Genomic DNA, 24,455 nt, shown 5'->3' with positions numbered 1-24,455 from the left:
ATATGGTACCCAGAGATGTTTTACATGAGCCAACAACAACAAAAAACGTTATTCGAAGGAGATTCACGAACCCACGAGCTCTCCTGTCATCGCCTTGGCCTTAGCCCCGTGGGTTTGGGGAAGTTTCACAAACATGGATGTGATCCACCAGTGTTTTCCTCCAAAGCGGTAGATCACAGGTGTGCACCATGCCACTGCTTTACATTTTAAGAAATATATTTATTTTTTCAACTAAGTTAATAAAGTGCTCGGATTTGAAGTTGATCCCTCGTCACGTGGAGTTAATGGGCATGTGTCTCACCTCCTCCAATGCCATTTGACACGGAACAACCCTCCAAGAGAGACTTGCAACTGTGAAAACAACACTCTAACCCTTTGTTTATCTCGCGCTGTTTGAGCGCCATAAACACAAAACAATTGCTACAGACGGCAGGTGAGAGGTGTGTTACCACCCCCTTGCTCCACCTCGGGACCCCCTCTCTCCACCCCGACACCCGCCCGGGTCGCGGTCACCCGCCCGGGTCGCGGTCTCCCGCCCCCGCATCACGGCTCCACGTGGAGGAGGGGGCGATGGTGGAGGAGGAGGAGGCTGCAGGGGGGCGGAGGGCTCTGCTCGCTATAAATCGCTGCTGCAGCGGCACGCGTTGTTCATTGCCTGCAGCAGCAGCAGCAGCAGGGATATGTGACGAGCAGGACGAGGGTAACAGGGGTGACGAGGAGGAGGAGGTTGTACAAGGAGAAGGACGAGAGAAGGAGGAATGCGCTCCAACCCGTCGCCGTCTCTCCCCACGGCCCCGGCTCGAGTTGGCCGCCCCGGGCCCCGGAGTGACTCTGCGTGGGGCGTCCCCCGCCATGCGACCCCGCGCGCAGGAGCGAGGGGCACTGCGCCCCGCGCCTAGAGCCGTGCCCTCTGCGCCTCTTCCCGGGCCACGGGGCCGCCCCTAGGCGCCGCGCTCCGCGTCCCCACATCCCCCCCGAGCACCAAGCGAGCGTCTCCTACCTCCCCCACCACCACCGCCACCACCGCCACCCCCGCCAGCCGGGGCCATGCGGGTTCGCGTCCTGGCCGTGATGGTGGTGGCGCTGGGCTGCGCCCTGCAGGGTCTGTGCGCCTCCTCCTCCACGTGCGCCTCCATGGACATGGACGTGCTGAAGCGGAGACGCATCGAGGCGGTGCGCGGGCAGATCCTGAGCAAGCTGAAGCTCACCAGCCCGCCCGAGCAGCAGCTCGGGCCGGGCGAGGTGCCCCAGCAAGTGCTGGCGCTCTTCAACAGCACGCGGGACCTGCTGCTCCAGCAGCTGCAGCAGCAGCAGGAGGCGGCGTGCGAGCGCGAGTCGCAAGAGGAGGGCTACTACGGCAAGGAGGTGCACAAGCTCGACATGATGCCCCTGTACGCGCCCGCCGACAGTAAGGGCTCCCCGCGCCCGGCGCCGCTGCTGGTGCCGCTGCTGGTGTCGCTACCCCATGTGTGTTCACCTGTGTGTGTGCCTGCTACCTGTGTGCACGTGTTCACCTGTGTGTGTGCCTGCTACCTGTGTGCACGTGTTCACCTGTGTGTGTGCCTGCTACCTGTGTCTACGTGTTCACCTGTGTGTGTGCCTGCTACTTGTGGCTACGTGTTCACCTGTGTGTTCACCTGTGTGTGTGCCTGCTACCTGTGTGCACGTGTTCACCTGTGTGTTCACCTGTGTGTGTGCCTGCTACCTGTGTGCACGTGTTCACCTGTGTGTTCACCTGTGTGTGTGCCTGCTACCTGTGTGCACGTGTTCACCTGTGTGTGTGCCTGCTACCTGTGTGCACGTGTTCACCTGTGTGTGTGCCTGCTACCTGTGTGCACGTGTTCACCTGTGTGTTCACCTGTGTGTGTGCCTGCTACTTGTGGCTACGTGTTCACCTGTGTGTTCACCTGTGTGTGTGCCTGCTACTTGTGGCTACGTGTTCACCTGTGTGTTCACCTGTGTGTGTGCCTGCTACCTGTGTCTACGTGTTCACCTGTGTGTGTGCCTGCTACTTGTGGCTACGTGTTCACCTGTGTGTTCACCTGTGTGTGTGCCTGCTACCTGTGTGCACGTGTTCACCTGTGTGTTCACTTGTGTGTGTGCCTGCTACTTGTGGCTACGTGTTCACCTCTGTGTTCACCTGTGTGTGTGCCTGCTACCTGTGTATACGTGTTCACCTGTGTGTGTGCCTGCTAACCTGTGCCTACGTGTAGTGTTCACCTGTGTTACCTGTATGCACCGACTTGTGTTACCTGTGCATGCATTACCGGTGTGTGCCTATCTGTCTCGACCTGTTCACCTATGTACCTACGTGTCTGTCTCTACCTACTTGTGTGTGTATACCTGTGTGTGTACGTGTCTGCCTGCCTACTTGTGTGTGTTTACCTGTGTGTGTACGTGTCTGCCTCTACCTACTTGTGTGTGTTTACCTGTGTGTGTACGTGTCTGCCTCTGCCTACTTGTGTGTGTATACCTGTGTGTGTACGTGTCTGCCTCTACCTACTTGTGTGTGTGTACCTGTGTGTGTACGTGTCTGCCTGCCTACTTGTGTGTGTTTACCTGTGTGTGCCTACCTGGCCAACTCAGCCTCAAATGAGTACCTGGTGTGGTGTGTAAAATGTAACCACTGGGGAGGCAAAGGCGGCCGGGCGTGGTGCTGGCCACCCACCCCCTCGTGTGCTATCCTGGCCTCATAATTGCAGGTGTCCTATAACAGCACTTGCCTCCAACAATCTGTTAGGACTATACGGGGGATCTTTTCATTTGTTTTTTGCCTCGATGTGTGTCTGTGCACAGTGTGTGTGTTTACCAGTGGTTCGCGCTGTGCCCACCTGTTGACCTACCTGTGTTTACCTGGGTGTCTCTGTGTCTATACCTGCTTATCAAGTGCTGCGTCCAGATAACCATTTTTGGAGGAGGGAAACTTTCCCACCAAGAGTTCTACGTTGGAAATGTGTTTACCTAACTTCCTAACTCATAGAACATACGGGACATCGTTAGAAACAGGGCGGTTGCAATTGTTGTGTCTTCGCATGACCGGTCACCGCACGAGAAAGAAAACCGGTTAAGCCCGGTTACCGGTTTGCAGGACATAGAGACGCGTGTCTATCAATAAACACGAACGTGTTTCACTTTGTAACTGAGAAGCGACGGGAGCTGCCGCTGTGTGCACAGCAGCTGGTGGAGGGCGCCTGGGGCAAAAGTGCAGGTACGGGCACCTCTTCCAAGACGTCTGGATCGGTGTGGAAGAGTAGGCCAAATACCCAACATTGCTCCCCTCCAGCAGTGGTTTGAGCGAGTCATTTGCAGGGCTGCACCTTTATAACTTGCAACTGAGAAATGAGGGCAACGTCCCGCGCATTGGTGAATTCAACTCCACTGGAAACCATTACCCACCCTTTCTGACTTTCAATTGCCATCAGGATCTCAACGGCCCCGTCTAAACATTTCTGGGGACGCAACTGTACCCCCCCCTCCCCCCCAAAGCTCTCTCCTCCCACCGCTGGATTCACCGACCGCTGACTTGATGCGGCTCTTCCCGACCTCTGTATGTGCGCCCGGAGTTCAATTCCAGGCCACCGCCGACACTGCGGGAGACGCATGCAGCCGGACGTGTTTCTGGCCACACCACTCGGTCGAATCCCTTAAAAAACGCATGTGCTTGTCAACAGCCCTCTGTGGGTATACGGGGGAGTCTTTTGTTTATCCGTGTCCGTGTATATATCCGTCTTGTGTCCCTTATTGTGTCTGCCCATGCCCCCTGTCTGTGGGTCTGTGTGCATCATCCCACAGCCACCTACCTGTACATAGGCCTCCATCACACCTCCTCGTGGCCTGCGCCCACAGAGCTTGTCCCACATGGCCTCACGCGCATTGGTTGCTATTGTGATGGGATTAGAGGTGTGTGTGTGTGCGCATGGTGTCTGGTGTGTGTGTGTGTGTGTGCGCATGGTGTCTGGTGTGTGTGTGTGTGTGCGCATGGTGTCTGGTGTGTGTGTGTGTGCGCATGGTGTCTGGTGTGTGTGTGTGTGTGCGCATGGTGTCTGGTGTGTGTGTGCACGGTGTGTCTGGTGTGTGTGTGTGTGCACGGTGTGTCTGGTGTGTGTGTGTGTGTGCACGGTGTGTCTGGTGTGTGTGTGTGTGCACGGTGTGTCTGGTGTGTGTGTGTGTGTGCACGGTGTGTCTGGTGTGTGTGTGTGTGCACGGTGTGTCTGGTGTGTGTGTGTGTGTACGGTGTGTCTGGTGTGTGTGTGTGTGCACGGTGTGTCTGGTGTGTGTGTGTGCACGGTGTGTCTGGTGTGTGTGTGTGTGCACGGTGTGTCTGGTGTGTGTGTGTGTGCACGGTGTGTCTGGTGTGTGTGGAGCGGTAGCGCACTGCGCTACAAACCCGGCGATCAGAGTTCGATATCCGCTCGTGGTCAACATCGGTAAAGAATATCTGAACCGGTCCTGGGCCTCACTTAGGTCGACTCAGCCTCAAATTGAGTAACCAGTGCAGTGGGTAAATGTTGCCACTGAGTGCTGTGCCGTGCCGGCCTTCATAGGTGCTCGCTAACAGCACTTGCCCCAAAAGTCTGTCAAGGCTATACGGGGGGTCTTTGGTGCTAAGTGTTAGCAGTGGTGCAGTCCAGTGCAATGAACTACGGTTCTATTGACCAGGCTGGGCGGGGGGGGGTGAGAGTTCTGATGCGGTTAGATGTGAGGCTTGCGGTTGAGGGACTTCAGCAGTGGTTCGCTACCAGCAGTAGCAATCGCGCTTTGTAGCAGCAGGAGTTTGGGCAACAGTTGTGCCAGCGACGCTAGCGGCGGCAGCAGTGGTAGAAGACATTCTTTGGCAGTAGGGGCCATGCACAAGCGGCTTCTTTGACGCGTGAAGAGTTTACGAGCTCCTCTCTGACGTACTTCATAACCTTGAGCAATTTGGTGAGAAGACCGTAACATCTGCACTGGAAACATTATCATGAGATAATAATGGATCACGACGTTTCGATCGCAACACAAGCAATCGTCATCACGCCGTGATCTATAACTTTTCTACATACGTGGCTTTACCGAAAGAACCAAAGAGTATGGATCCCTGCAGCCACGAAAGCTTCAAATCAAGATCTTTACTGGACTTGTTTTTATTGCTACTGTATTAACTCAAGGTTAACATACGAAACCGCACAGCCTCCAGTGTCATGAGTGGTTTTTAAAACGCGTATTACTACTGTGTCGGTAACAACGTGAATGTAGCGGCGGCGCTCCGGGCCTCCGTGTTGGCGTTTTCCATCTGCGAATATTCTGGCCGCAGGCAGGTCGAGAGGAGTGGAGCATTAGCCTCGCAGCAGATCTCGGAATCATGCAGCCATGGATCTCTGTCCCGTGTGTCCCCGTGCTCCACGGGGGAGCCCCGCGTGTCCCCGTGCTCCACGGGGGAGCCCCGCGTGTCCCCGTGCTCCACGGGGGAGCCCTGCGTGTCCCCTGCGTGTACCCGCGCTGGGCAAGCGACCCCCCCTCCCGACTGCCTCGTGACGCAACCAGACCCAGAGCTCGCTCTCCTATCGGCGCTCACACTTGGCGTAGTGTTTGGGGGTTTTTTTTCTTTCACGATGGTCCTGGGGCAATCGTTTAATTGCAGTGTTAGAAATGTGTTGAAGGTCTCTCTCTGTGCCGTACGGCGCGTCGGCTGTGCTGCTACACTGGCCGTGTGTTTTCGCACCATGCGCGATCCATCGCAGTGCGTCACGGAGGTTCCATCCCTGCCTGACCCCCCCCCCCCTCCATGTCTTGCATCCAAGGACCACCCCCCTACCGCCCCACTTAGCTCGGGCCCTGATCTGGACCACACCTTCGTCTGAAAGGGCCATCCCTGCTCTACGCTGACCTCTGCCCCAGCATTCGCTTTGGGCGTTATACACGTGCTGTTGCACCACATCTGTGTCTGCATGTGTGTGTGTGGGATCCTCGGTGCACACTGCCGTGTGACCGCGTCATACATTCTTCACGTCGAGTTATGTTTGTTCCCACGAGGTCCCGAAAAATCCACGGCACAGATTCACCAATTCCTGTGTATGGCCAGGAATCATATCTCCAACATCATCTTCATTACCATCATCTCCACGTAATAATGAGCCATCTGAATGAAAGTGCAATAATAACATTTTCTTTATCCAGGAAATCCTGGGGTTCTGCATGAGGATATTCGAGCAATTCCATGAAGGATTGTTGGAAGGATGCCCCTCGCCTAGATTACCGTAACAACTAAAATAGTCAAATAACAGGGTCAAGTCACTATGGATGGGCTTGGGGCTTAATATCTCACCGATTCCTTTCTGAGTCACTTGTATACTGGAGTACGCGTGTGACTAAGGGTCGCAGCTGTATCGAGAGGAACGATGGATGTTGCGTTCCCCCGGGTGTGTGACATTACCATCGCGTCGTGGTGACTGGCTGGTGCCCTCTCGTGTGTGTGTGTGCGCGTGCTCTTGAGCGAAGGTTGTAAATGCGGAGGTGGCGGATTCCACGGTGAGGTCGGCCACTGCTCTCAAGCCACGTTCAGCAAAGGCATCCCCAGAGGGAAAGGTACGAGCACTGTCCACGCCACTGTGCATTGCGTGACATGAACCACATTCAAGCCGTGTGCAATCAGTACACGGTGCGTCGGTTACATGACCCAGCAGGTAGCGTCACGATTGAATTCACAGCCCTTTGTCAATTCAATACTAGATGAAGGCCTCCTGATGTTGTGTCGGTCATGTGGTTGTTTGACCATACTTCACCACGCTGGTCGGTGTGGGTTCGTGAGGATGAGTTCTGGGGGAAGGCTGGACTGATTAAACGTTCTGCTCACCGCCAATGTTCGGCGTGGCCAGGAATTGAACTCGGTTGACACAGTGGAGTGGTCACTCTACCCATGCACCACATATACATTGACATTGTAAAATGACTTGCAGTTACATTTAATTGCATTTACTCTTTGGTTCCTTCGGTAAAGTCACGTAGAAAGAAAATAAATGAAATAATAGAATACGACGTTTCGATTGCAACATAAGCAATCGTCATTAGGTATAAAACAAACATAGTGAACTTAGAAATACAATGCAATCCAACACAGAGAGTCGGCTAACACAACAGTCAGCAGCTTACCTGGTTGATTACGTTCTTCCAAAGAGTGCTAAATTTGAGAGAGAGACAAAACACAGACACGGGGACACACAGACAGACACACAAGCAGAGAGAGACACACACAGAGACACACAGAGAGAAACACACAGCATAGACACACAGAGACTGCGTGTCTCTGTGTTTTGTCTCTCTCTCAAATTTAGCAATCTTTGGAAGAACGTCATCAACCAGGTTAAGGTGCTGACTGTTGTGTTAGCCGACTCTCTGTGTTGGATTGCATTGCATTTCTAAGTTCACTAGGTTTGTTTTCTACCTGATGATGATTGCTTGTGTTGCAATCGAAACGTCGTATTATATTCATTAATTTATTTTCTTTCCACGTGACTTTACCGAAAGAACCAAAGAGTAATTAATTCCTGCAGTCACGAAAGCTTCAAATCAAGTTTCATCGGCATGTGCACTTGGTAATTATGTTTTTATCACCTTTTGTTTGTGCAGATAAAGCGCCACAAATTAGCCACAACAACTACTTCAGAATTTTCAAATTCAACCTCTCTCTGTTCAACAAGAACGCGAGCAACCTGGTGAAGGCGGAGCTGCGCGTGCAACGCCTCCCAAACCCCGCCGCCAAGCTCATCGAGCAGCGGATAGAGCTCTACCAGGCAAGGCCACGTGTCCTCACCTCAAGCACACATCATAGACGCACTGTGCGCCCCCTGCCCCCAAAGAGGATGTTTCACGCATGCCCCAGACAGATGCTTCGTGTGCCCCTTGTGACCACATCACGTACCCTCATCTCAGATCACGCACGCATCGCACGCTCCCCATGAACCCATCACGCACGCATCCCCCCCCTCCCCCCACTATACACGTCACACGCCCCCATGGACCTGTCGCATGGAACGCCATTAAAAATGGCTTTTGGAGTGGTTATATCAATTTACTTTTGGGACCGTCCATAAATGACGTCACACACCTGGGGGGGGGGGGTCAGACATTTATGATGATGTGTGACGAGGGGGGGGGGGGTTGAGAAATGTGACGTCACATCAAAATGCGCAACTTTCAATACATTTAGAATTGATATAAAAACACTAATTGTCATAACAACACTCCTATGACAATAGTTGAAAGCGATTTGAAGCATGTTTTATTTTCAAAATGGAAATATGGATTTGGTTGGGGGGGCAGAGCTTTGTGACGTCATATTTGAGGGGGGGGGATCTGACTTTGTGTGACGAGGGGGAGGAATGCAAAAAAATCGTCCAAAATCGCGTGACGTCATTTATGGACGGCCCCCTTTATTTTAATCGCCCCCCCCCCCCCCCCATTTCAGATCTTGAAGTCCAAAGACCCATGGGCGCCGTCGCAGCGCTACATCACGAGCCGCGTGGTGCGGCCTCGCGCCGAGGCCGAGTGGCTCTCCTTCGACGTCACGGGCACCGTCGGGGAGTGGCTGCGTCGCCGCGGTTCGTGACGCCCCACCAGCCACTCGGCGAACCCCCCCACTCCACCCACCCACCACACACCCACCCCTCACCACCATCCACCACCACCCCACCCACCACCAGCCCCCCCACCACCACCCCTCACCACCACCCACCCACCACCACCACCACCCCCCCCACCACCCACCCACTACCACCCCCCCCCACCACCCACCACCACCCCCACCACCAACCACCCACCACCCACCCCTCACCCCCACCACCACCCCACACCACCACCCACCCACCACCCCACCCACTACCAGCCCCCCCCACCACCCACCCACCATCCCCCACCACCACCACCCCCCCTACCCCCCCCACCACCCACCCACCACCCACCACCACCACCACCCCCCCCACCTCCCCCACCCCCCCACCTCCCCCACCCCCCCACCACCCACCCACCACCATCCCCCACCACCACCACCCCACCACCCACCCACCACCCCCCCACCACCACCCACCCACCACGCGTCGTCATCACCGGTGCCCGATGACGCCGCCGAAAAAAAACATTTTTCGTGAGAATGTTGTGTGACCGCGAGTGTCAAGGTGGCCACGTGCGTTTTTCATTGCAGACAACAACTTCGGGTTTAAAATCAGCGTCCACTGCCCATGCTGCACCTTTGTGACGTCAAACAACAACATCATCCCAAACCGGAGCGAGGAGCTGGCAGCGAGGTTTGCAGGTACAAAGCGGTGCTCCTCTTTAAGCCTCTCCTCGTCTGTGTGTGTGTGTGCGCGCGCGTTTGCATGCTGTGCGTACGTATGCGCGTTGCGCCCTGTGCCGCATTTTGCCAGCGCTTCGCGTGAACGTGACGAATGAAGACGCTCGTGCGCCGTGCCCCCTTGGCGCGTACCCACGGGGGGGATACCGCGGACTCGCCCTCTGTGCCATGCAGCGGTATAAACCCCTTGCTTTAACAAGTCCTGCACGTGCAGTCCTCTCCGCGGGAGTGTCTGTAGCATGCTCGTCTGCATTGTACTCGTCTGCATTGTACTCGTCGACATCATAGCTTTGGTGGTCAAGCGCAGCTTCTCTGTAGATGCTTATCACCTCTGCTTTTATCGTGCCTATATGCCCAGTCATCCAATCTCTCCTTTCAAGGATCCAGCCTCCTCCCCCCCCCCCTGAAAAGATGACATTTTTACTTGCGCCACGTATTTGCGACCTCTATGATAAAACCAAGTTTCCAGAACCTCGGTGTAACGTTTAGAGTCTTCTGCGCGTCGGGCAAGGCCGTACCGCGTCACCGAAGGTGCATTCGATCTGTGCTGCGTGTGCAGGAGTGGACACCGACGTGCACAAGCGCGACAAGGCCAGGAAGTCGGCACAGGGACAGAGTCCCCACCTGCTGCTCATGCTGCTGCCCAGCAACCGCCTGGACGACACGCAGTCGTCGTCCGGGCATGGCACGCGGCGGAAGCGAGACCTCGACGCCGCCTACTGCTTCAGGTTCGTCAAGTCCAATGCCGGCGGCTGTCTTAGCCACTTGAACGGCTTAACACGTGTTTGTATTGCCAGAGAGGGTTCAACCTGTTGTTTTGTTTTGTCATGGTTTTTATGCTGGCAAAGAGGTCCCATAGATATGGTATCTTCCCTTACAACACTCGCCACTTATCCTCACACTAAACCCCCAGCTGCATCGTAAACCCGCACCCCACATTGCTCACCCTTACTCTCAACCCCAACAGCGTCGTGCACCCACCCCTCAGGCTCGCCGCCACATTAATCCCCAGCAGCAGTGTGCTCACACTCCTCGCCACTCGCCCGTTACACGAAATCCCAGCAGCATCACAAACCCACCACTCAGCCCCACACCAAACCCCTGCAGCATCAAGAGCCCACCCCACACCACTCGCCCATCGCACCGAACGCCCAGCAGGAGCAGCACGCGCCCAACACTTTCCACGCACCCGCCAGTTTCCCCCGCGCGGCACAAGCGCGTGCCTCGTCGGATTGACCGTCCAACCAAAAGCTGCAGCACAGTGGGGGCCTTTGTGCGATTGCAAATGTGCTGGGCACGGGGACAATCTGGTGCTTGTTGGTTGACTGCTTCGTGGCCGTGTTGACGGTTGCTAGCGTGGGCAGAGCTAATGGCACATCTTTGAAAGTAAACGGCGGAATTTGTCACCAATTACACGGCTCACAAATGTTTGTTTAAGAAAACACAGCAGTAAAACGATGCCTGTTTACCCGATTGATTTTCCTCATGTAATTTCATTAATGTACAAATGTGTCCGCCAGTTTTCCTGAAGTCGCTAAATTAGCATTTCCATTTGAGCCAAAATGCCCTCGGCTTAACGTGCACACGTACGTCCATCATCCTCTCTTGCTCCTGGAACGTCGGCTGATTCCTGCGGTAGAAACAACTGCACCCATTGTGGGCAGAGCAAATGGACATCGTAGAGGAAGAGGCGGATGAGAGTGGTTTCCCCAAGTTCAAAACAAACCAGCCCTCAGGTGTCAGGAATGGTCTCTATGCCCCCCCCCCCCACTGCATTTACATTTGTACACATTCCCTTACCTCTGCAAACCCTGAGACGTCATGCGTTTAATATCCCACATTTCCAAATGCCACATTTTAGAATCCCAGATCACCACCCACAGATGACCTCACAGCCCCTCCAGCCTGGCATTTTCTCAGCCTTGTATCTGCTTAGCCAAGGGGGACCTGCGGTGTTTACATTGCACGTGCATGACATCATGCTGGTTCCCCAGCCCGGCTTCATCTGGCTTGGTGGGGTAGCCTTCCGACCACTTAACTGGAAAATATAACAGCAGAACAATAGCCACTGTGTCCTGTGCGTCAAACTAAGTAATAATGTCCATATGCTGGATGTACGTGCACGCAGTGGAGTTTACTCACAGTATCGAGCACTGTAAAAAAAACAAGCCCCGGCATCAGGTCACACTCGCGTAGGTGCAGTATTTGCAAAGACAAACACGGGCTGATTAAAAGCACACACGGGAAAGAGCTCTTGTAACCAAGCAATTTGCATTCATCAGCATTGCATACATTTTCCGAATTAAGGATGCTTCCCTTCGCAATAAACAAAAGGACACATCGACATCTCGGGAGGAATCGGGGCAGTTCGCCTTCCTTTGTGCAAGGCGTTGGAAATTGCTCGTGTCCACATTGCCGGGTCTGAAGCATGACCGAGCTCGGAAAGCAAGTTTTTGTTTCCGTCGACAGGAATGTGGAGGACAACTGCTGCCTGCGCCACCTCTACATCAACTTCCGTAAGGACCTGGGATGGAACTGGATCCACGAGCCCCAGGGTTACCACGCCAACTTCTGTGCGGGGCCCTGCCCGTACATGTGGAGCATGAACACGCAGCACAGCACTGTGAGTGGCTCCCCCCTGCCCGTGGTGGCTCCCTCCAAAAATGAACCCCCTTTCCGTTCCGAGGGTGGGTGGGTGGGTGGGTGTCCCGTTCCCGTTCACCGCTGAATTTCGGAACGCGCAAACGGCTCGGCTTTAATTTTATTTAGAGAGGCGTTGCAGTGCCATTGTTTTTTAAAGACATTGTACTCACTGCAGAGAACTATAGCGACACGACCACACTCTATGATCGCTGCCATCAAGCTGTGCCACACGCCCTCCCGCATGGCACTGTCGGAGCCTCGGTACCGATAAAGTTATTTTTATTTTAGTTTTTCTTCCAGTCTCGTCTTCATGTTGTACATGTACATCATTGGAACGGGAAAGGGTTAATATGAAGCTTAGATGAAGCAAAACAACGTTAAGGAATGGTGCGAGGGGTGGAGGGTAGGGGGGTCGAGGGGGGGTTGTGTTTTACAAAATGTACAGAATTGCTTAAATTGGTGTTGGAAAAACATTCCCATGCTGAGCTCTCAGAATGGGAAGTTTGTGACTCAGCAAGGCCTGGCTGAATAAATACATTACATGAATTATTATCCGTCATGCAAGTTGACGAGTGCTTGTAAGCACTTACCGGGAAGCCTTTCTTAATGGTCTGACTGAAAAAGTCTGCCAAAAGACTAAGGCCATTATTGAAGGTCTCCGGTTATATACAATACTCGCATCTGCAACTCTTCATGGCTGCATCGAGAGAGAGAGAAAGAAAGTGATGAGATACAGCGATGAGAGAGATAGATAGAGAGAACTTCTCGAAGCTTTAAAAGCATCTTGCGGACGTTGCATGTACGATATTCGTAGGCCAATATCATTATACGTGGAATGTGATTTTTACGGGCATCTACGGAACATATCCCTCGCGAATAACGAGGGAACGCTTTGCTCATCCTCAAGTACATCGGGCATTTTATTTCAGTTTAAGAAACAAATACCGTTATGTATATGCCTCCTTTCCCATGATGCACTTCCCACTGTTTTCTACGATGTTTTGAGATGTAGTTTGCGTTTTCAATTTCTCCATGAATCCAATAATGCATTCCATATGACAACCGCATCTGCTTCGTTTTGCACAGCTCGGAATGTGTGCACACCATTCCTCCTTCATTGTCAACGGATTTGTCTCGTTCAATTCACTTTTTGCTGAGTTTGTACATACACTACATTGGACGTATGAGCACGGAGGCAGTGATCATCTCCTCCTTACATTCCTGGGCCACTGGTGCAAATACCAGGCTCCTATGGCAGAGGCAAGTCGATCCGGAGAATCACACCGTTAACCGCGGAGGGATCATGGGTTAAGTGAACCCCTCCACAAGCATGATTTGAACTCTCAGCCTTCCGATTGCGAGTCGCTTGCTCTACCGCTGAGCTGCCTGGCCCAATTAATAGTGGGATGGATGAACTATTCAATTGCGGGCCATTGTCAGAGGTTGTTTTTGTACTTGGCGTTGTGGCTGGGTGCCGATACTGCTCCTGTCCATATTCCCTCTCACTCTCCTCCGGCCCATAACGCCTCCCTGCCTGTGTGCCCCCCACCCCCATCAGGTGCTGAGTCTGTACAACACAATCAACCCGGTGGCATCGGTGTCCCCGTGCTGCGTGCCCCAGGAGCTGGAGCCGCTCACCATCCTCTACTACGTGGGCAAAACGCCCAAAGTGGAGCAGCTGTCCAACATGGTTGTGAAGTCCTGCAAGTGCAGCTGAGAGGTGCCCTTGGACGCAGCCGCGCGGGCACGTACGCCGCCGGTCGCCCACAAACTCAACGCCTAAAGAGCGGGCGACACGTGGAGTTCGGCGCAAACCTGGAATATTTATGAAGCGCAGAATTCACGAGGAACACTTTGCGTGAAGTGAGACATTCGAAGGAAGAATGGTTTTGAGAATCGAGGCTTTCTGGACTCGCTCTTCACTTGTCATTTAAGGACCCCGTTGGTTAAATTCAACGCCTTGTTTATTTATTGCTCAAACTTGACAATTTTTTCAAACACATAGAAGGCACCCAACCGTATACTGTTGCGTTACTGTTTTGCTCTCGAACGCCTGGGTCTTTTTGGGATGGTGCGTTTGACTTTGATGCTTCAGGATGGTGCGAATCCTCTCGGAGGGAAAACTTACAGCGGCGATTCGTCAGCGGAGCGGCGTGGAGAGGGGCACCGTGCTTGGCTCTGTGAAGGGCGGTTGTCGACATGAGCGCGCCACGCCAATGGCACGAGCCAGAATGGACACGGTTGAGTCGTTTGTTTTATTGTGTTCAGTTTTGCACTGAAGTCGTACCTCTTCACGAGAGGTCAATTTAGGTGATATACCTTGCCGATCCAAACAACGATATACATCTGTACAAATGCATCACGGAGTGTAAACAAATTCTTAACCTCGAAAATTTGACTCAAAAGAGTCATGAAGTTCTTGCGAATACAGGCATTTTCTACGATACAGGTTCAAAGTTTGACATCACTGTAAATGAAAAGGTTCCTCTAAGAATGCGCTACTCTGTCGGACCGAGCGGAGGGCCGTTCCTACAGTGCCACTTTGGCTTCTGCCTGCTTGTCCGCACGTCAACGCCGCATCGTTCATTGCCTGCAAGTGCACTTGCTGTGCCGTCAGCATGGGTGGATTTTTTCAATGGACCATTGCCAGTCTTCAACTCTGTCACCAGTCCGTTGAAGTGAGCACATGGGGGGAGGGTAGCTGGTGTTAACGTGACCAATCGGTCCACTGCAGGCTCCTCGGCTGGCATGCCTGCCAACTTCTGCGCAGCTCACGGATCCTCCCCGGAGATAGTATTTCTCGCAACACGTCGCAAATCTGCCTAGGTTGTTTGAAGTCTGAAGCCGTAGTCGTTGCGTAGCTTTTGTTCATCTTCAGGTCTGCACGGCTTGGGATCTCATTCTGCTGCCCTCCAAAAGCTTTATTCTGCTTTAGTTTGCAAATGGGATGTGATTTTAAATTGGAACTCTGATTTAATTTAAGTATTTTTTTTTTTATTGAAATTGCAAAATTTCAGCGTTGCTTTTATAAATGTCGTAAGAGTCGTGGTGTGGGAAGGAAGGGCGGAAGGAGGAGGGGCGGGGGGGGTGAGTGCCATGGAGGGGGATTGATTATACATTTTCTGACACAAAAAGCTTTTTTCTGCTCTGTACTTGTCACGAAATAAAGAACCAAAACAGGACGTGCGTACGTGAACTCTGGTGTGCGTGGAGCCGGCCGTGCAGCTGTCCCGTGCCGCGTGCCGCCGCTCGCTCTCTGGGGACGACCGCCGGCTTCACACATGAGGCTTCACACATGAGGCTTCACACATGAGGCTTCACACATGAGGCTTCACACATGAGGCTTCACACATGAGGCTTCACACATGAGGCTTCACACATGAGGCTTCACACATGAGGCTTCACACATGAGGCTTCACACATGAGGCTTCACACATGAGGCTTCACACATGAGGCTTCACACATGAGGCTTCACACATGAGGCTTCACACATGAGGCTTCACACATGAGGCTTCACACATGAGGCTTCACACATGAGGCTTCACACATGAGGCTTCACACATGAGGCTTCACACATGAGGCTTCACACATGAGGCTTCACACATGAGGCTTCACACATGAGGCTTCACACATGAGGCTTCACACATGAGGCTTCACACATGAGGCTTCACACATGAGGCTTCACACATGAGGCTTCACACATGAGGCTTCACACATGAGGCTTCACACATGAGGCTTCACACATGAGGCTTCACACATGAGGCTTCACACATGAGGCTTCACACATGAGGCTTCACACATGAGGCTTCACACATGAGGCTTCACACATGAGGCTTCACACAGGAGGCTTCACACATGAGGCTTCACACATGAGGCTTCACACATGAGGCTTCACACATGAGGCTTCACACATGAGGCTTCACACATGAGGCTTCACACATGAGGCTTCACACATGAGGCTCACGGCAAAGTGGCGCCTCGCGCGGCTTCAATACGGGCGTGTGAGCGATGGCCACTATGCGCTCTGCCGAAGTTGACTCGCGTGGTGCGTGGTGATTGTGAGGAGCGGTGGGGGAGCAGTTGGCGCGCTGCGCCACGAATCTGGCCAGCCGAGTTCGATTCCTGCTCACAGCAAACGCCAGTGATGCTTATCTGAACCAGTCCTGGGCCTCGCCTAAGTCGACTCGGCCTCAAATGAGTGCCTTCAAAAGGTATGTTTAGACTATACGGGCATCTTTGTATTGTTCATGTTGCTTGTGCCAGGTTTGTTACCATTATTTTTTGTCAAATTTAATGATGATAATGATACTCATGAAGTCAATGCAACTCAAGTAGCATTATTGGCCTGGTAAGACTCCCAGTCCGTGAATGTCCATTTATTACGCTTGATGTGCCTTTCCGATCCCATTGCTGTGGTTTATCTGGCATTGTCTGCTGGTGTTTACTCATTGAAGTTGCGTCTCGACCGGGATAGGTGCAGGGCACCATCAGTGACTGCGTTTTGTGCCGAGTGACAGTTTTGCAGCGGTACTACTGTATGTTCAAGATGATGAGAATGGTGCAAGTAAAGATAATTAATCGGTTCACAAAAGGACACTGAGCAACTGGGTCAGCTGTTGGTGTGAGCTTGGATTGCAGGGAATCGTGGCTAAGAGAATCGTGGCCATGAGAATCCTGACTGTGAGAATCCTGGCTATGAGAATCCTGGCTATGAGAATCGTGGCTGTGAGAATCGTGGCTGTGAGAATCGTGGCTGTGAGAATCGTGGCTGTGGGAATCGTGGCTGTGAGAATCCTGGCTGTGAGAATCGTGGCTGTGAGAATCGTGGCTGTGGGAATCGTGGCTGTGAGAATCGTGGCTGTGAGAATCGTGGCTGTGAGAATCGTGGCTATGAGAATCCTGGCTATGAGAATCCTGGCTGTGAGAATCCTGGCTGTGAGAATCCTGGCTGTGAGAATCCTGGCTATGAGAATCCTGGCTATGAGAATCATGGCTATGAGAATCCTGGCTGTGAGAATCGTGGCTATGAGAATCCTGGCTGTGAGAATCGTGGCTGTGAGAATCTTGGCTATGAAAATCCTGGCTATGAGAATCCTGGCTATGAGAATCCTGGCTATGAGAATCCTGGCTGTGAGAATCGTGGCTGTGAGAATCTTGGCTGTGAGAATCGTGGCTATGAGAATCCTGGCTATGAGAATCCTGGCTATGAGAATCCTGGCTGTGAGAATCCTGGCTATGAGAATCGTGGCTATGAGAATCCTGGCTATGAGAATCCTGGCTATGAGAATCATGGCTATGAGAATCCTGGCTGTGAGAATACTGGCTATGAGAATCCTGGCTATGAGAATCCTGGCTATGAGAATCCTGGCTATGAGAATCCTGGCTATGAGAATCCTGGCTATGAGAATCCTGGCTATGAGAATCCTGGCTGTGAGAATCCTGGCTATGAGAATCGTGGCTATGAGAATCCTGGCTGTGAGAATCCTGGCTATGAGAATCCTGGCTGTGAGAATCCTGGCTATGAGAATCCTGGCTGTGAGAATCCTGGCTATGAGAATCCTGGCTGTGAGAATCCAGGCTATGAGAATCCTGGCTATGAGAATCGTGGCTATGAGAATCCTGGCTATGAGAATCCTGGCTATGAGAATCCTGGCTGTGAGAATCCTGGCTATGAGAATCCTGGCTGTGAGAATCCTGGCTATGAGAATCCTGGCTGTGAGAATCCTGGCTATGAGAATCCTGGCTGTGAGAATCCTGGCTATGAGAATCCTGGCTATGAGAATCCTGGCTATGAGAATCCTGGCTGTGAGAATCCTGGCTATGGGAATCCTGGCTGTGAGAATCCTGGCTATGAGAATCCTGGCTATGAGAATCCTGGTTGTGAGAATCCTGGCTATGAGAATCCTGGCTATGAGAATCCTGGCTATGAGAATCCTGGCTATCAGAATCGTGGCTGTGAGAATCCTGGCTGTGAGAATCCTGGCTATGAGAATCCTGGCTGTGAGAATCCTGGCTATGAGAATCCTGGCTATGAAAATCCTGGCTATGAGAATCCTGGCTATGAGAATCCTGGCTATGAGAATCCTGGCTATGAGAATCCTGGCTATGAGAATCCTGGCTGTGAGAATCCTGGCTATGAGAATCCTGGCTATGAGAATCCTGGCTATGAGAATCCTGGCTGTGAGAATCCTGGCTATGAGAATCCTGGCTGTGAGAATCCTGGCTATGAGAATCGTGGCTGTGAGAATCCTGGCTATGAGAATCCTGGCTGTGAGAATCCTGGCTGTGAGAATCCTGGCTATGAGAATCGTGGCTGTGAGAATCCTGGCTGTGAGAATCCTGGCTATGAGAATCCTGGCTGTGAGAATCCTGGCTATGAGAATCCTGGCTGTGAGAATCCTGGCTGTGAGAATCCTGGCTATGAGAATCCTGGCTATGAGAATCCTGGCTATGAGAATCCTGGCTGTGAGAATCCTGGCTGTGAGAATCCTGGCTATGAGAATCGTGGCTGTGAGAATCCTGGCTATGAGAATCCTGGCTATGAGAATCCTGGCTGTGAGAATCCTGGCTATGAGAATCCTGGCTATGAGAATCGTGGCTGTGAGAATCCTGGCTATGAGAATCCTGGCTGTGAGAATCCTGGCTATGAGAATCCTGGCTATCAGAATCGTGGCTGTGAGAATCCTGGCTATGAGAATCCTGGTTGTGAGAATCCTGGCTATGAGAATCCTGGCTATGAGAGTCTTGGCTGTGAGAATCCTGGCTATGAGAATCCTGGCTGTGAGAATCCTGGCTATGAGAATCCTGGCTATGAGAATCCTGGCTATGAGAATCCTGGCTATGAGAATCCTGGCTATGAGAATCCTGGCTGTGAGAATCCTGGCTATGAGAATCCTGGCTATGAGAATCCTGGCTGTGAGAATCCTGGCTATGAGAATCCTGGCTGTGAGAATCCTGGCTATGAGAATCCTGGCTATGAGAATCCTGGCTGTGAGAATCCTGGCTATGAGAATCCTGGCTATGAGAATCGTGGCTGTGAGAATCCTGGCTATGAGAATCCTGGCTGTGAGAATCCTGGCTATGAGAATCCTGGCTATCAGAATCGTGGCTGTGAGAATCCTGGCTATGAGAATCCTGGTTGTGAGAATCCTGGCTATGAGAATCCTGGCTATGAGAATCTTGGCTGTGAGAATCCTGGCTATGAGAATCCTGGCTGTGAGAATCCTGGCTATGAGAATCCTGGCTATGAGAATCCTGGCTATGAGAATCTTGGCTGTGAGAATCCTGGCTATGAGAATCCTGGCTGTGAGAATCCTGGCTATGAGAATCCTGGCTATGAGAATCCTGGCTATGAGAATCTTGGCTGTGAGAATCCTGGCTATGAGAATCCTGGCTATGAGAATCCTGGCTATGAGAATCCTGGCTGTGAGAATCCTGGCTATGAGAATCCTGGCTATGAGAATCCTGGCTGTGAGAATCCTGGCTATGAGAATCCTGGCTATGAGAATCCTGGCTATGAGAATCCTGGCTGTGAGAATCCTGGCTATGAGAATCCTGGCTGTGAGAATTCTCGCTGTGGGAATTCCGCCTCCCTCCCACCCCTTGTCAGCTCCACCCCGTGGAGCTGCTTGAGCTCCAATCGATGCTGTGATTGAGGCTCCCACACCGGGAGCGACTCGGGGTCACGTGAAGAGGACGCCGTGGCCACGCCGGACCCACGCCATCGTCTACGCGACGGGCTTCACCTGAACTCCGAACTGTGCAAACCTCATGGTGTTTACGGAAGTTATGATACCCAAAGGGCCCACAACCAGGGACGAAACAGCTGCCCGAGCCGTTTGCCAAAACCCACAAGCACTTCTGATAACTTGTGTTTATTTTGCGTCTATACAAACACTGGCTATACCAGTGTTTGTGCTATGTTAGTGTATGCCTATATATATGTGTATGGACTGAACGCCGCATGAATAAGTGGATCGCACTGTGATCTAGGATGGCGCGTGGGTGAGTGTGTGGGCAGGGCGAAGCTACTCGCCAGGGATTGTTCTGTTACCATATGTTGAACTTCTTTCGCACCGTACGTAACCAACCGCGCTGATCGGGATGGCGCGGCGTGATATCCGAGCAGCCGTCGCGTAAAGGCACACACACAGGACATTCGATGGCAACTTGAACGCTCTTGGGGAAATCTGTGACGTGCCCCCCGAGTTTTGCGCCACTTTTGGGAATATCTCATGCAGAGGCTCCTGTGGTGTGCTGTCATTCCGAGAAATGTCGTTCCGTCAGATGTTTAGGTCGTATGACCATCTGATAGTTGTACATGCGAGTCGCATGCATGAGCTCAGATCAAGTAAACTAAGCAATATTGATCCCAAAATCATGCGCTGTAATTAATTCATCTGAAAATACAGTGTTGCACTGGTACATCCTTGCACAATGCAATGGATTTTAAACTATGTGTGGTCACTAGCTTGGTCAGACTCACGGCATGATACGCAGCAGTAGCATGCCACCGTCCAAATATTTAGTTCGGGTGCTTGTAATGTGGCGCGTGGATCCTTCTCAGCAATACAACTGCCTCCCGTTCCCCCAGGGAACTAGACTTTACGGAACCGATAGGGCAAATGACTAGAGTCACAGTGAGACACGTGCGTGTGTGTGTGTATGTGTGCGTGTGTGTGTGTGCGCGTGTGTGTGCGTGTGTGCGTGTGCGTGCGTGTGTGTGCGTGTGTGCGTGTGTGTGCGTGTGTGTGTGCGCGTGTGTGTGCGTGTGTGTGTGCGCGCGTGTGTGTGCGTGTATCACCGAATGGTGTATCTGGGGAGAGCAGGCCTATCGTTTGCCCTTCCAGGAGCGGCATTCTGTGAATCCTCCTTGAGCTGGTCGAGCTCCGTGGTGCGAGCACAGCGGCGCTTCGTGCTTGTGCGAGGCTCCCACGGCGTAGTATGAACTACGTTGAACTGTTTACCCGCACCGTTCGTGGAGGAGCCAATTGAACAGTGGCCCTTTACGAATTTAATTAAAAACACCCTGGTTTCGCGTACATGCCGTTACACGTGTCAAATGCTTGAGCGTGGCCCGTGCTCCTACAATAGGCGCACACACGTGGCCCACACTCCCAATGCACAGTACATCCAGGTGAGATTGAGACCTAATCCAGGTGAGGCCACACCCCAGCAGTGCTGGAGCCGAGCCACGGGCAGCTGATCCGGCGCTGTGGAACGGGTCCTCTGATGGCTTGTGAGCTGTGGTTTCATGCTACGTGCCAGAATTTGCAATGGATTTGTGCAAACAAGGTTTTTCCCCCTCCTTTCTCTCCACCTGATGAGGACCGCTTGTGTTGCTGTCGAAACGTCGTGGGTTTTTTTGCTTTAATGATTTTAACGTATTTTAATTTTATTTTATCATTTCTATTTTCTATCTACGTGACTTTACCGAAGGAACCAAGAATAAGGATTTTCCAGTGTCTGACCAGCACAGGCAAGAGAGCAAGGGGGGCCAGGTGAGTGGCTTGTGGAATAAGAGGTTTACAAAGAAGCGTGGCAGGAGTGGAAAATAACAACACGGCACTGCACACTTCTCTCCAGAAACCCATTCGGAGAAATTGGTTTCATGCTTCCCACGTCTGCAAAATTCCAGCAGCTGTGCTCGTGAGTGACAACTTGGAGGCGTTCTGCAGATTCCCATTATGAACGTTGCTCATTTCCCTGCTCAACATTTTTTTCTACCCACGAATGTGGCTTTGGTGTCGCTTGCAAGCCTGCAGCATCGAGGCCTGGCCGCGCGCCAGCTGTATCTGGTCTCTTCAGGAGCCATCGCGCACGAATAACTTCTCCGTGTGCAGTTGATGGCATCCACGAAGGCGACGGTGTTTGGCTCTTTGCTCCCCTGCGGTTTGGCAGCAAGAGCGGAAGGGATGTGGCGGAGTGTAGTCAGGGCGCAGTGAATATTCACATTAACCCGGCGTCTCTATAAAGGGGGGGGTGGGTGGGGAGGGGCAAGGACTGTAGGTCGGTATCGACAGGGCCACCTTTACCTCCGGTCGGAGAGCACGTGGCGACCTCGTGCTATTTTTACTCGCTCTCTGAGTGCCGCCCGCGGCCCAAGAATGCGTGTTGATTTCAAGTGGAAGTGAAAACACGTGCTGCCAGGGGTACAGCGATGGGACAACTGCCCCCCGCCCCCAACCCGCGTCAAGCCCCCCCAGTCAAGAGGACAACCTCGTGTTCATGAAGGAGCAGCACGAAGGTGCTCGGGTTGCATAACGCGAGCAAAATCCAAGTTTGGCATGTGAATGGATGGAATGCGTCGCAACACAATGCATGTGAATATGAATGCAAGGCTTTCATTGTGACGGACGTGTGATATCAAGTTCCACACAAGGAGCCTTTGCCATGCCAAGGGCGTGTGCAGCTGTCTCTGCCAGGGCTGCTGCTGCTGCCTGCCCCTGCCCGCCCTCCATTCGAGGCTCTCGCATGTACCGTGTGTACGTTGAACTTCTTTCGCACCGTACGTAGCCAACCGTGCTAATCGGAGGTGCGGGGGAAAGACGACAAACTAAACACAGAAAGCAAGTCTAAAGAATTGACTTTTCAGTCTGGATTTAAAAGTGCATATAGCTCCCAGTGGCTTTCTAATGTCGGACGAGCGTTCCAGACGGCCGCATGAGCGCACCTGAAAGTGCCGCGCGATGCAGTGACCCTGCATCAGGATGCTCCACGCGGCTCTACCAACATTAAGTCCTCGCCTTGTCAGCCTGTGGTTCTCACTGCTGGATTGGTGACTACGCCGCACTGATGAGCCCTAAAATTGGCGAAAGCGGTCGACAGTTGTCTGTCTCACTGCTGCCTGTCAGCCAGACACAGTGACTCAAATTGATTCTGATCGTGACCTAAGGCAAAATTGACCACAATGCACTTCTGCAGAAACTGCTGATGCTTCATGCTGTGTAGCTTCAGCACCCATGGTCCGCGTTGCACCGTGCCGAAGTCATCCGGTGTTGCTCTGCGGCCTCGAGTTGCTGTGATGGGGCATGGGGCACCTCTGGTCGAGTGCCCCGCTGCGTCGTCGATTGCTCATCCTCACAGACCCACGAGGGATGCCGATTAGCAGCAAAAGTAGCCACATATGATACGGGCCCCGCACTTTCAAGAGCCCCCGCGCCAGCTTAATCCGGCACTACACACGAGGCACGCAGCAAAATCGCATTGCCGCCCTTAAGCCCCGGTTTCCAAACACGGCGAGTGTTGCCGAAATTATATGAGGCGGCCCATCAACATCGTGGGCAAACTGCCCTCCCCGTGCCGAGTGTGAGACGCGAGCCACTGTATTAATAAACCCCACGGTTCGCGGCGGAGACGGCGGCCACTGCGTGGGGACGGGGATAAATCCGATCCCTTCGGCGCGGCTGTTGGGGAGGAGGAGGAGGATGAGAAGGAGACGAAGGGGAGGGGGTGATGGTACAAATAGAAACCGCTAACGACCCAGAGGCAGCTGCGTGTGGCACGGCTCCTCCGCGGCGTGCACACTCAGCAGCGGTATTTTGACTGCGCTCGTGCAAAAGACACCGGCGGCGATGGGCGGGCAGGCGAGCCGGTCGCAAAGACGCAAAAAAACAACAAATATACAAGGGGACGTCGACTACTTTAGATGGATTGTGAAAGGGGGGGGGGGTTGGAGCAAACCACGCGCGCGCATAAATAATGGCCAAACTGTTGATGCGCGCTGTGACCGCTTTCTGACAGAAACTCGCGCGTGTTTGCTTCTACAGAATCCGAGGTCGGTTTTTTTCAGCGATTTCTTCGATTCACAAAACGAATGCGGTAGCGATGCTGCAGAAGGAATTTCCAACGCTGCGTGTTTGGACGTTTTGCTGTGTCCGAAGTAGCATTCAAAACAAACTTCTCATTTTACAGCCACGCGTGGGAGCTGAAGCACTTGAATTTGAAGAGGAAGAGATTTCTCCGCATGCAACCAAAACTCGTTCACCAGGGAAATCCAAGTGTCCCCACAGCAACATTCCTTTCATCTCGTGCATATATAGGGAATTGCAGGCTCTTGATTTTCGCATTTGAAATCGACCCACGATCATCACAAATTGCACAAGGGCCTCCGGAGAAAAGCCAGGGGCACTGGAGAGGAGGAATTGGAGAACAACCCGAGTCGGTGGCATCCATGAGGCCGGAACAGCGCACGATGGGGCGAGACACGATTCGCTCACAGACGGACTGTGCCTTTCGTGTTGATCTGAGCCTGCAGCTCTGAACAAGAGCCTGCGTCTGCGCCTCGCGGCGTGGAACCTTTGTGACGGTGAGAACCAGACATGGAATCGACCCAGCACCGCTCCACTTGAGACCATGAAGCCACGACTCCATGTTCGTTTTTGGTAGAACACATTTTTCATGTGGAAAATTGTCCGTCAGCCGTGGCCATACACGAGTGGATGATGTTATATTTACTGCGGGCAGACGTGTCGAGATCTTGCAACGT

The 24,455-nt window shown here is 52.8% G+C and overlaps 1 protein-coding gene across 1 annotated transcript; it reads left to right on the top strand.

The window, feature by feature from the left end:
- The first annotated feature begins 669 nt into the window (after window positions 1–669).
- Window positions 670–15,020, top strand: LOC144933421 (transforming growth factor beta-2 proprotein-like). The gene is made up of 8 exons (XM_078858149.1): window positions 670–1,408; window positions 6,478–6,564; window positions 7,606–7,769; window positions 8,444–8,576; window positions 9,176–9,286; window positions 9,885–10,053; window positions 11,795–11,948; window positions 13,527–15,020. The coding sequence occupies exons 1-8, from the start codon at window positions 1,048–1,050 to the stop codon at window positions 13,683–13,685; spliced, it is 1,338 nt and encodes a 445-aa protein (XP_078714275.1). The 5' UTR covers window positions 670–1,047; the 3' UTR covers window positions 13,686–15,020.
- The last annotated feature ends 9,435 nt before the right edge of the window (window positions 15,021–24,455 follow it).

Source organism: Lampetra fluviatilis, chromosome 7 (genome assembly GCF_964198595.1).
Source record: "Lampetra fluviatilis chromosome 7, kcLamFluv1.1, whole genome shotgun sequence".
Classification (NCBI taxonomy): Eukaryota; Metazoa; Chordata; class Hyperoartia; order Petromyzontiformes; family Petromyzontidae; genus Lampetra; species Lampetra fluviatilis.
Note: the sequence above shows the minus strand (reverse complement) of the source record. Positions and strands in the feature narration are given on the sequence as shown.